The sequence below is a fragment of the Gracilinanus agilis genome, chromosome 2, assembly GCF_016433145.1.
Source record: "Gracilinanus agilis isolate LMUSP501 chromosome 2, AgileGrace, whole genome shotgun sequence".
Taxonomy (NCBI): Eukaryota; Metazoa; Chordata; class Mammalia; order Didelphimorphia; family Didelphidae; genus Gracilinanus; species Gracilinanus agilis.
In genome coordinates, this window is record NC_058131.1 from 236,399,873 (window position 1) to 236,412,725 (window position 12,853).

The 12,853-nt window shown below is 39.9% G+C and overlaps 1 protein-coding gene across 1 annotated transcript in view; it reads left to right on the forward strand.

Moving 5' to 3' along the window:
- Positions 1-11,828, forward strand: part of LOC123235009 (L-gulonolactone oxidase-like) — a 49,615-nt gene extending 37,787 nt beyond the window's left edge. The window contains exons 10-12 of the mRNA XM_044661031.1: positions 35-199; positions 9,774-9,864; positions 11,555-11,828. Of these exons, the coding sequence (XP_044516966.1) occupies positions 35-199; positions 9,774-9,864; positions 11,555-11,683 (385 nt within the window). The 3' untranslated portion in view covers positions 11,684-11,828. The remainder of the gene's footprint in view (positions 1-34; positions 200-9,773; positions 9,865-11,554) is intronic.
- The last annotated feature ends 1,025 nt before the right edge of the window (positions 11,829-12,853 follow it).

Sequence of the window (12,853 nt, forward strand, 5' to 3'; positions counted from 1 at the left end):
TCATTCTGTTTGTTCCCCTGGGGTCTGGGTACAGTGAAAAGACGGCAGAAGCCTTGATGGAGCTAAAGGCGATGATGGAGAGCAATCCCAATGTGGTGGCCCATTTCCCCGTGGAGGTGCGATTTGTGAAGGGAGACAACATCCTGCTGAGTCCATGTTTCCAGAAGGATAGCTGCTACGTGAACATCATTATATACAGGTAAAAAGAGATCTATTTGCACCCTCCCCCTCCCCCTCCAAATTCAGGATGATGAGAGTGACGGGCCAGATTTGGGTCCCCACTCGTCTGAAATGAATGAATGAGGAAACTGAGGAGGGAGGTTGCTGCCAGTCCATCTACGTTTCCTGCAAACCTTAGACCGAGCCTTGACATTGTGGCATTGAAGGAATCTGGGTCTTCCTGACTTGGCATGTTTGTCTGCTCTAAAATCACTGGGCAGGGCTGGGTCTCATCCTCCAAACTGTAGACAGACTCTGAAGCACCCCTGTAGTTTCCAGTTCTTCACCATAAAGAGTTGCTCTAAATATTTTTTTGTACCTATGAATCATCTTCCTCTTTCTTGAACCCTTGGGGGTATAAGCCTACTGGAAGCATCAGTGGGTCAAACTGTGTGCATAATTGAGGCGTAATGGCCACTGACTTTCAGAATGGCGAGACCAATTCATAGCTGTCAGAAGCGCATTAAGGTGTATCAACAAGCATTTGTTAAGCATTAACTTTGAGCAAGGTCTGGGTATACGAGGACAAAAAGGAAACAGTCCCTGACCTAAGGAAGATTACATTCTATCCAGGAGATATCCACTGTACACCTATGAGTATATAAGGAAGAAACAAAGTAAATATAAAACGGTTTCAGGGCGTCACACAAGAATAGTGCTTGAGCTAGCCTTTGAAGGGAGCGAGGAATTCTAAGGGAGGAAAAAACACAACTTCTTCTCATTATTATTATTACTCCAAACTCCTACCCCCTCCCCCCATTATTGCAGTCTTGAAGAGAATATTGCAGGGGGTCTCTTTCTCCTATTTGGGTCATCACCCGGCAGAATAAGAATCTGGGTTTCCATGTACTCTCACCCTAACCAAACCTTCCCTTATGACCAACACGCCAGATTTAAAATGAATGGATCATTAAAATAAATTTCCTTCTTGTAGATTTCTATTGCTTTCTTTTCTTCTTCTCTCTTTGGCATTTTTGGCAAGAAGGAAGTTTCAGTACCAAGCCAATTCCCATGGTTCCTGTATAAAGGAACTGACAGGTCTTGACTTATTTACAATTAAATTAATACCTTCCTTACATATGAAAGATAATCCAGCTAGGTGACCACAAGGGCTTCTTTTCCTTCCCAAATACCTCCTCTTGGGATTTCCTTTTCTTCCCATTCTTTCTCACTTAAAGCATATAAAGAAGATATAATAGCTACTTTCAAATGTTTGAAGGGATGTTGTATAGTAGATTAGGCTTTTCTCTTTAGGCCCAGAGAGGAGAAGCAGATGGGATGTTGCCAAATCGTGGAGGGCCTTGAATGCCAGGCAGAGAAGTGAATTTTGCTCAGTAGGAAATAGGAGACCACTGAAGTATAGGAATGAAAATTGTCCAGGACCACATTATTCTGGCAGATTTGTAAAGGATGAATTAGAAGACAGAGAGAGCAGAGGGGAGAAGACCAACAGAAATCTAGAATGGAGGTAATGAGAGCTCACCTATAGTAAGATGGTAAGAATAGAAATTTTTAAAAGTCCTAGTTTGGGGGTCGGTTAGATGGCTCAGTGGATTGAAAGCCAAATCTAGAGATGGGAAGATTTGGGTTCAAAATCTGACCTCAGACATTTCCTAGAGGTGTGACCCTGGGCAAGTCACTTAACCCCCATTGCCAAACCCTTACTGCACTTCTTTGGAACCAATACACAGTGTTGATTCTAAGACAGAAGGTAAGAGTCATTTTTTAAGACCTGGTTTTAAGAGATAGTATGGAGATAAAATTTCTAGTATTTGACATATGAAAAAGAAGAGATAATAAGAAACACACACAGAAAGTTTAAAGCCAAAAGAGAAGGTTTAAAATGGAAGATCCCACATCCCACTGAGGACATCCTAAGCTTGAGGTGTCAGTGGGACATCCAGGAATAGAGGCCATGTAAGACATTGGAGATGCAGGTCTAGACCGCTGCTGAAGAGTGGTCAGGATTGTGGGCAATAGGTTTAGAGTCTATGCCTAGAGATAGTAGTTGAAACCACGAAGGTGAATGTGATTGCCAAGGGAGGGAAGGCAGGGAAAGAACAGACTCTTGGAGAGCATACACATTAAGGAGTTATGAAGATTTTTTTTTAAATGAAGAGATGGAAAATAAATTGTTAAAAAAGGAGGAGAAACTTGGAGCAGCTAGGTGGACACATCCAAGCTGTGTGACCCTGGGCAAGTCCCTTAAACCCCATTGCTTAGCCCTTACTGCTCTTCTACCTTAGAACCAATACACAGCATTGATTCTAAAATGGAAGGCAGTAAATTTTTAAATTTAAATTTAAGAATCTTTTTTTAATGAAAATTGTTCATTTTAAGTTAAAACAAAATTTTTATTAAAAATTTTTATTAACAAAAAAAAAAAGGTAGGAGAAACAGGAGAATCTGATGTCTTTAAAGCCAAGGCAAAAGAAAATATCTTGTAGGAGACAGTGGTCAGAAGCATCAAATGTCCAAGAAGATGAACATTGAATAATAATATGGCACAAGCCCCAAGATGAGGCCCTATCGGTTGTGTGGCCATAACCTATAGGGAGAGAAAATGGCATTTTAAAATGATCCCACAAGGGACTTTAGTTAGGTGAGTGCAATGTCTGCATTGCCCACCAGGTGACACTCTCTGTGAGTCACCAGCCTGTGTCAGTGACGCTGGTCCTATCCTGAGAGGGGGCAATAAAGCAGCCAGCCACAGGGGGGCACCACGTCTGAAAAGGCCAGGGCTTCTCCCTCCCATTGACCTGGCACTGCAGAAGCAGCTTTGCTGGCCATGTTCCAATTTAATTTAGGAGATGAAATAGACCATTGCTCAAAATATAAAAGTATGAAGTCTGGTGTCTATAACTAGCTGAGGCGCTATTCCACTGTGCATTCCACTCTCTCCATTGACTTCTTAATGCATTTATAAATTCAGCGACTTGGCATGTTGTGCTCATATACATAAAATACTCAGAAATGGAACTAGACACAAAACTTCATATAGAGACAGTCATCTCCAACCATCTCCTTCGTCCTCTCCTCCTATTGCCTTCCCAGTTTTTTGACGTGGACTTTATACCCTTAAAGTTTATAATGAACAGTGGAAGAACATTTGTTCTCCATCTTATGACGATAGATTAAAAAAAAAAAAAAAGTGGTACAGGATCAGCTAGGTAGCTCAGTGGGTGATCCAGGGTTCACATCTGGCCTCAGACACTTCCAAGCTGTGTGACCCTGAGCAAGTCACTTAACCTCAATTGTCTCGCCATTATCACTCTACTACCTTAGAACCAATAATTAGTGTTAATTCTAAGACAGAAGATAAGAGTTTTCATTTAAAAACTTTTTTTAAAGTAGGACAATGGTGTGAAGTTTCCACTTCTCATCTCAGGATCCCAAATTAAAAAGGGAAAGCATCTTGACAAATGAAAATTTGTAATATCTGTCATTCTTAGCCCCTCTGGATTTCTTTCCTCCTTGAGGCCTTTTGTTGCCATTTCTGCTCCAGAATCTGAAGTTATCCTTGCAGTTCTGATTTCCCCTCTGGTTGCCTCATTCCTCATGGCCCCAGCACTTATATGGAAGTCATGGTTGCTTCTCCCTGGACAGCCGTTGAGAAAGATGCCCCTTTCCATATTGTTTCTGCTCGCCCCAATCTCCCGCATCACTCTTGTCTCCCAGAAGTCCAAATGGCAAGGTCAAAAGAAAGAAGAGAGGAAATAAAAACAGAAATAGTGCCAAGTACAGGCAGCATCCCTCTCGTCTGTCTTTGACATCTGCTCTCAGTGTAATGAGAGGCGATGTATCTGAGAGATGGCAAGATTGGCCATCTGTCACTTTTGTCCATAGTCCAGAGCCCAGAGTTATAGCAAGTGGACTTTGGAGTGTTTATTATTCACATGGGAGCAATGAAGATATCCTTCAGACAGACAGCATTGACATCCTCCTAACTCAAGAAGAGTCCAATTGCTTAAATACTTCCAGATGTGCTCATAAACATGCACGTGTCCATAGAACCTTAAGTGGAGCTGGATGACGGGGGCTGTTCCTTAAGTTGCTTAATGTAGAAGACACTGAAAATAATTGCAGGGGAAAGAGAAAATGCCTGCTTCAATGCCTACCTTTTGCCAAGCACTATGTTTAGCATTTTACAAATAGTATCTCCTGTTTATCACAATAACCCTGCGAGGTAAGGGCTACTATGATCCCCATTTTACAGATGTGGAAACAAGCAGATAACAGTTCAGTGACTTGCCCAGGGGGCACAGAGCTAAGGAATATCTAAGAACAGATTGGAACTCAGGTCTTCCTAGGTCCAGTCCTAGCCCTCTTTACACTGTACCACCTAGCTGCCTCACAATAGCTAGCATTTATATAGCACAATCCTTTTGAAAGGCTATAGAAAACAGAGCTTGGCATTCAGCTAGAAGACAGAGTTAAAATAGTTTAACTTTCTTTTCCAGTCACAGCCCAAGATGTAGTGAGCTCCCCCTGCCACCAGCTCCCCTTTAGCAAATAAAAAAATAAAAAGTGATATAAAGGTACATAGAGTTTCTACTTGCTTCTGGGCATGGTTTGCTCTCTCTCTCACATGCAAATCGGAGCAACTAGGTGGTACAGTGGATAGAGTGCTGGGCATGGAGTCAGGAAGAGTCATCTTCCTGAGTTCAAATCTGGCTTCAGATGTTTCCTAGCTGTATGACTCTAGCCAAGTCACTTAACTCTGCTTCTATTTCCTCATCTGTGAAATGAACTAGAGAAGAAAGTGACAGATCACTAATATTTTTGCTAAGTGTAATCCAAATGGGATCACAAGGAGTCAGACACCAACAACAAATATGCAGATACTCCTAGTTGTCCAAGATTCCTCTCTCTCCCTTATCACAGCTATACATTGAGTTGCCAAATCTTGTTTTCCCCCTCACAACATTTTTCCTTCCCTCCATTGCCTTTGCTCCTACTTACATACTTCTAAATGAAGCTAGAGAAAATTGTGAAACTATGCTGACTGCATCCATTGCAAATTTATGTTACAGAATCTGAATTGGAAACTCACTGTGACGAGGTCATCCTTTTACACCTCCCTAATTAATTTACTCTGCAAACCAAAGAAGTTTTCCCAGACCTTTTCATCTCTCCTCAGAACTCCCATGGTTCCCCTTCCCCCTACCCTCTCAGCTGAGGATGCCTTGATTTCTACTTCACTAAAGCAGCTGAGGTTATCTTCTGAGAATTCCCTCTTCTTGGTTCTTCCTCATCTTGTATCGCTCAGGCAGGTGCCTTTTACCGCTTTTCCTCCATCACCACTTACAGGAGGAACTGGCTATTCTCCTTGCCAAAGACAGCCCCTATACATGTGTGAGTGTGATCTCAGCCTATCTGATCTTCTCTAGCAAGCAGATCCCTCTATCTCTTTGCCCTCTCATTAATCTTCAGTCACTATTTCTGGCTTCTTCTCTACTACCTAAACATATGCATCTTCCTTATCCTCAAAAACCCTTTACTTGACCTGTCCATTCATTCCCACTGTCATCCTATACCTGTCTTCCCTTTTCATGATTAAAATCCTTGAGAACATCATCTACAATTAGTACTTCCAATTCAAGTCAAGTCAACGAGCATTTATTATGTGCCTGATCTGTGCCAAGAACTGTGCTAAGCTCCAGGGAGCTTTTGTTCCTATGTGCCAAGAAATATGTCTTTTTGTTCTTTCTTCCTCAAGCCTCTTTCCATTCCAATCCACCTTCCATGCAGATGCTAAAATGATTTTGCTTTCTTTTTTTGTTTTTGTTTTCAGGTTTCTTCATTTTTTACCAAATACATGTAATAATAAACTTCCACATTAAGTTTTTCAAAGTTAGATTATCCAAATTAACTCCCTCCCCTTCTTATCTCTCCCCCTCCCAGAGCTGGGAAGCAATTCAATCTGGGTTACAACTGTATTATCACATAAAATGTATTTCCCTATTATTCTTAAAATGATTTTTCTAAAGTTCAAGTCAGATCACATTACTAATCCCTCAATTCCAGTAGCTCTCTATTATTCCTAAGTCCAAATATAAACTCCCCTGTTTGACATTTATTTTTCTCCATAAACTGGCCTCCTCTTACATTTTCAGTCTTTTTACTTTTTTCTTTTACTTTACTTTTTACTTTATTCCCCTCCTCAAAATCTTTATTCCAACTTTACTGGCTTACTCACTATTCTGTACCCATTGTGCTTGCTTTGTGTTCCTGCCCTCTCTCTTTCCTGAAATGTTATCTCCCCTCACTTCTGCCTCTTAAAATCCCTTTGACATTCTTCTTGATGCCACCTACTTCAAAAAACTTTTCCTGTCCCATTAGTCCATATCCTAACTTCATTCCTTTTATATATAGCCTGTATATATCAATGTGTGTGCTTGAAGCTTGTGGGTGCCACTGACTTCCAAATCTCCGCAGACTCTCTCTACCTGGGCAGAGACTGTCTCACTCACCCCCTTGGACCCACTTCCGAAGGTTGAGGTGGTTCCCCACAGGGGCTGCTACTCTAAGTGGACAGGTCCCAGGGGGTAATCCTTATCATTGATTGTTCCCAGCATGAATCTCTACTGTTAAATCCCCCATTAAAAAGTCAGCCACTAAACCCTCAATCAATTATAACCAAAACATTCACTGAATGCAAAGCAAACATATAATTGTTATATTACATTCATCCAGACATCTCAGTTACATTCTTATACCATTGTACACAGTGTCAGGGAAGAGTGAATACACACACTCAGAGTCTCAGGATAGTAAAACATATGTAGGAACCACATGTGACAAGAACAATTGCCAGCTCAGAAACTACAAACTGGAGTTTTCTTTCTATTTCAGAAAGTATTCATAAAAGTTCCCTGATGAGTAAAACTTCTTTGTTCCATTGTTAAACTGAGATGACTGGGTGAGGTTCACAGTATCTCAGCCAGACTATTGATCCAATGGACTGCTTCTTCAATGTTCTCTTTCCATGCTATTACTCAGCTCTGTTGAGCTTAGTTCTCAACAGCAGCTGTAGTATCTATCTCTTAAAGCTTTAGGCTTAGCTGATGCCTTCCTCTGAGGAAGCATAATTCTTTTTTAGGAAAAAGCCATAACCTTTATTCTAATGTGAGCAAAAGTTTCTCCAAAACTACTCCTTTGTAGGATCCTTCTCCACAACAGGTAGCAAAGTAAAGAAGTATCTTCTTCCTTCTCTACTCTTCCTCTACCTCTCAGCAACAACACATAATAGTGTTATATAGTGAAATATACCTTCTCTTTCTCAGCAGCAAATCATAATAGAGGGCAGAATATATTCTCCTCTAATCCTTATTCTCAGCAGTAAGTCAAAATAGAGAAGAGAGTATATTCTTTCCATTTCTCCCAAGCAGTAGATGATAGTAGAGAATACTCTAACCTCTTAATGGCCAACCTTTCTACCTGGCTGTAGCAGACCAGCCCCTACGTACAATTCTCCTATGGGTTTAATCACCTGAAGAGGGAAGCTGAAAGTCAGGAAGTAATGGGTGAAAATTAAGAACTATAGAGAGTGAGCCCTAGAAGGAGCAGAGAGACAAGGAACACAGGGACAACACTTTAGTGTGTTGTCAGCAGATCATCCCTCAGGAGTCAGAGAGTCCAAGAGAGTGGGCTGAGCAAGCTGCACTATTTATTATAGACTTCAAGGATGGTGGGCTTGTGGGATGTCAATCAAACAAGTGAAACAACAGAAGTATTAACATAATCTAGACAAGCAATTATAAGATAAAGGAATCAAATAGCAACATAATAGAATAACTGGGTTCCCAGGAAAGAAGCTCATTTGAAAGTCCTTCCTGACTGGAACAGTGGCCCAAGCTTTCTCAGTTGTTAAAAGTATGTCTTTGACATCTCAAAGCACCTTTACAAATAGTTAGCTACCTTCCAGACTGCAGATAATAATAGAGGCTTAATTTTTAAGTTCCACAGAATTTGAGCCCTATCCAATTTAAGGATTCAGAAACCAATCACGTGAAATATTAGAAATATATCCATAAGTCTGGTCCACAAACACTTTGCTCATTAGAGTCAGCCTTTGAATACATCTTTAATATCTTCATGATTCATTATAACTGAAACCCTTCACTGGCAACAAGTTGCAGTAGAGAGGGAGTTGTGGTCTATATTTTAATGCATTTCTGAAATCCATCCTTTTATCTCCCTTTCGCATTAGCTTTCTTGGTTCAAAAGCAGTGTTCTTTCCATAAAAAGAAAAAAAAAGGCATGCTTTAGTTTATAGCTAGTAACCAAATTCTTTTCCTCTGTCTATAATCACATAACATATGCTTGTCCCAAAATATAGAATAGTCCCAGGGTCCATATTTCTCCGGTCATAAGTATTTCATTCTTTTTCCCCTGGCTATGACCATTAGTTCTCCAATTCTTAAATTCTTTACATGCAAAGTCACTGAAGCCAACTGTTTTTCTCCATTCCCACAGTCTACTTCTACCTCAAAACAGAACTACAAAATACATGATTTAGAACTTTGAGTCAGATTTATGCCTCTAGAGAAACAAACTGTCAAAGTGGACAACTATTTTTTTCTCTTAAAGTGAATTCGTTAAGGTCATCACCTCACATAGTCATGTTTTCTCTCTAATTGGAATTTAAGCTGCTTTAGCTTAGGGACTGTAATTTTCCCCAGAGTTCACACAAAATATTAGCTTAATAAATTGTGGTTTTGTTTTTTAATTCGTAATCATTTAACACAATGTCTTATAGCTATAAGAATACTGATACTATTAGGAGAGGGCAGGTAGGTGGTTCAATGGATAAATTACTGGGTTTAGAGTCAGGGAAGACATGAGTTTAGATCCAGCCTCAGACACTTTCTGACTGAGTGATCCTGAGTGAGTTACTTAACCTTGTTTGCCTCAGTTTCCTCACATGTAAAATGAGCTGGAGAAATGGGAAACAACTCCAATATCTTTGTCAGGAAAACCCAAATGGGGTCACAAAGAATCAGACTGAACAACAATAAGTCAGAAGAGAAGGTAGAGAAAATGCCATATAATTGAAGGATAGGTCTGGATAAGACAAAGAAGCTTGCCTCAGAGAGTTAGTGGTAGGTAAAAGTATAGAATGGTCAGCACAAAAATAATGTGCTAGTCCCTGGATATTTATCAGCTCAGCCCACAAATTCTACCCCAGAGCGAACATTGCGTCAATAATTTTAAGCTACTGAGGCCCATTTATTCAAGCACACAAAAGCAGGCCTTCACAAAGTAGTAATGCCCTAATCCATTAAAATCTTGAGAATAGATACTTTACAGGATATAGATTTTAACTCCAGTACACCAATATGAGTGAAGACCTTCAGATCTTTTTTATTTTTTAACCCAGTTGCTAATGGCCCATGATTTGGAAAACACTGTTCTGTAATCAAGTCCTAAGCAGCTCCTCTTGGTGTAGAATAAGAGGCTTCCCAAAAACTGTTCATTCTCTTGTTTTGTGCTGAATGCCAACAAGAGTAAGAGCTGGGAATTGTGCTCACTGATCTCAATGTGTTTTGTAGGCCCTATGGAAAGGATGTTCCCCGCCTGGACTACTGGCTGGGCTACGAGCGCATCATGAAGAAGGTTGGAGGGAGGCCCCACTGGGCCAAGGTATGGACACAGTGTTGAATCAACAGCTCAGGGACTTCTTGGAACTCAAGCACTTCCTAGGAAGCTTTCTGGCCCCAGGGTTTTTCTTAAATGAAAAACAATTGAAAAAATATTAATTGAGTTTAAGAAGAGCAAGATATCCCTTTGACCTCTACCCAAACAGAAACAAAACCCAAAACAATGCATCTAGAATAGCAGGAAATGAGGGAAAGAGAGAGAATTCATTCCTTTATAGGACCCAGTTTCCCTTATCTATGTGGTCTATTAACACCACCATGACAGGAAAGATAAGAAACATTTAATACAGAATTTAATTTTTTTATGTCCTAAGAAATCCTCCTCTTTGGAGAAGGCAGACTTATATGGTAGGTAGAGTACTGAAAAAGGAGTCAGAGAGATTTGGCTTCAAATCTTGCCTCAGATAGCTACTATCTCTGTGACTTGACAGGATACTTAATGTCACCTCACCTCTGATTTTTCTGGAAAATGGAGATAATAGTACCTGTTGGTACCTACCTAGATAGGATAATTGTGAGGCTTGAATGAAATTATTTGCCAATGTGCTTTCTAAACTTTAAATTATTATATAAATGTCTGTTAAGAAGAAGCAATGCCACTTAGCATATAAAGGCAAGTCCTAAAATCACTGGGATCTGGGTTCAAGTCCTCTTAGAATCACTTGAGTAGCCCCAAACAATTCTCCAAGACTTTTTAGATCACCATTTTGTGTTAGTGGAAAGAGTTTCCAAAGTGGGAGTTCTCCCACACTGATGAAATAACAGAATCTGAATCTCCTCTTCATCCTGTCTCCATCTGCTCCTGCTTTTTGTATTTTTTTTTCTTGCTCTTGCCTCATGGGAACTTCTCTCATCCAGGAGGAAAAAGTAGGGACTGGAGGGAGGGGGACGGTGTCTGATGACTGAGGATGAAAGATAGGAGGCCAAACTGAAAACAAAGACATTTGTTAGCATGCTAAGGAAGCATGAGAGCTTGATGATAGCAACATCAGCTTCCTATAGCCAAAAGTTGCATTGTGTGGCAATTTAGGATAGAAAAGGAAAGCATTTCATGAGAGAAGGAGAATAGAAAAAGAGAGCGATCAGCCAAAGAAGAAAGAAGGGAGAGTTTGGAATGCAATTGGAAAGATTTATTTTAAGAAAACATTCCCTATTCAAGGGCAAGAGACAAAGGGAAAAGACCAAATACTTTTACAATTGTGAAAGAAATCCTTTTAGACAAAACCTAAGTCTTTGATTGAGAGACAATAAATAGTTGATATAACAATAGACAAGCACTTCACAGGTCTTTTCATAGTTTGCAAAATTTTATTTCTCTTTCAGTATGGGTTGAGGATTTTTTCATATTAAGCCATTAGGTGTTTAGGTTTATAGATTATAAGTCGGAAATGTCTCATAATGATTGGTTCCTACTTTTCCCCTCATACCACTGGGGTTACTATGATTCTCAAATAAGACAAGATAAGTGAAGTGCTTTGCAAGCTATTGTATAGATTTACATAATATTTGAGTCAAATATATTTTGTGAGACAGTATATTCTATGGATATAAATAGTAAGTGTATATATATATATGTGTGTGTGTGTGTGTGTGTGTGTGTGTGTGTGTGTGTGTATGACTGCTACAAATCTATCTCCTGATGATTGTCTTTTTGGTTTCTCTCCCCTCTCTAGGCACACACCTGTACCCGGAAAGACTTTGAGAAGATGTACCCAGCCTTTCAGAAATTCTGTGCTATCAGGGAAAAATTAGACCCCACTGGAATGTTCCTCAATGCATCCTTGGAGAAAGTGTTTTACTAAGAAAAAGGGGGAAATGTAAAATAAGGGTGGCTTCTTACTCTATGATACCCCAAACTTTCCACTCCTACCACCTCCTACTCTCCCTAATATAGCACAAGACTAGACCAAATCTCAGATTCCTATAACTTCAGATATTATCACTTCTTTTTTTCCTTTTTCTTTCCTTCTTTCAGATATTATCACATCTCCCAGAACTGGTTATTTCATCCATCTTCTACCTGACAACCCTCAGAGATGGTTTCAGAGGCCACCCATTCTATTTCTGGACAATTCTAATTGTCAAGAAGTTTCCCCTTCTATTGAATGAAAATCCTCATTTCTGTGGTTTCCACCCATTGTTCATAGTTTTGTCTTCAAGCAGAAAAGGTTTTCCATTTTCCACCTGAGTCCTTCAAATACTTGAAGGCAGTTCTTATGTCCATTCTACCTCCTAAATTCTAAGTCTTCTTTTCTCCCTTGACCTAACCATAAGATCAGAGATTTAAAGTTGGAAGGGATTTTAGAGGTCATGAGGTCTGACTCCATACATCATTTTACAGATGAGGAAACTGAAGCCCTTGTAAACTGAAGGTTACAAGGAGTTTAAAGTGACTTGCTCAAGATCACAAAGGGAGTAAGTTGCAGAATCAGAATTGGAACATGAGTTTCTTTTTCTAAATCCAGTGTTTTTTCCACTGCAACAAGCTGCCTCCCATCCTCAGTTTCTTCAGATTGACGTCCTATGTCATGAACTCCAGTTCTTTCACCAGTCAGGTTGCCCTCCAATTTGTCAATGTCTTTTCTAAAATATGGTACCCTTGAACCTAGCATAAGCCTCTAATTATCTTGCTTTTAATGGCCCTAAAAAGATGGTGGCTTGGTAGCAGTGAAACCTGAAACTGCTCTGACAGTTCTTAATGTGTCTAAAAACCAAGAGACAAAGAGCTTACAGCCAATGTGGGTTTCCCTTCTGTCCATGTGCTCTGGATGTTTCTGTACCAGCCAGGCCAGAATGACCACAATATCAGACTGGGTTATCAACAGTGACCTCTCTTCTTTTTATTATTGATGGCATAAATCAACTATGAATTTCTTCCCCCACAAGAATGAAAATTCTTTGAGAACAGGACAGGAACTCTTCCTTCTCTTCCTTCTTCTCCTTCCTCTTTCTCCTCCTTTCTTCTTTTTTTT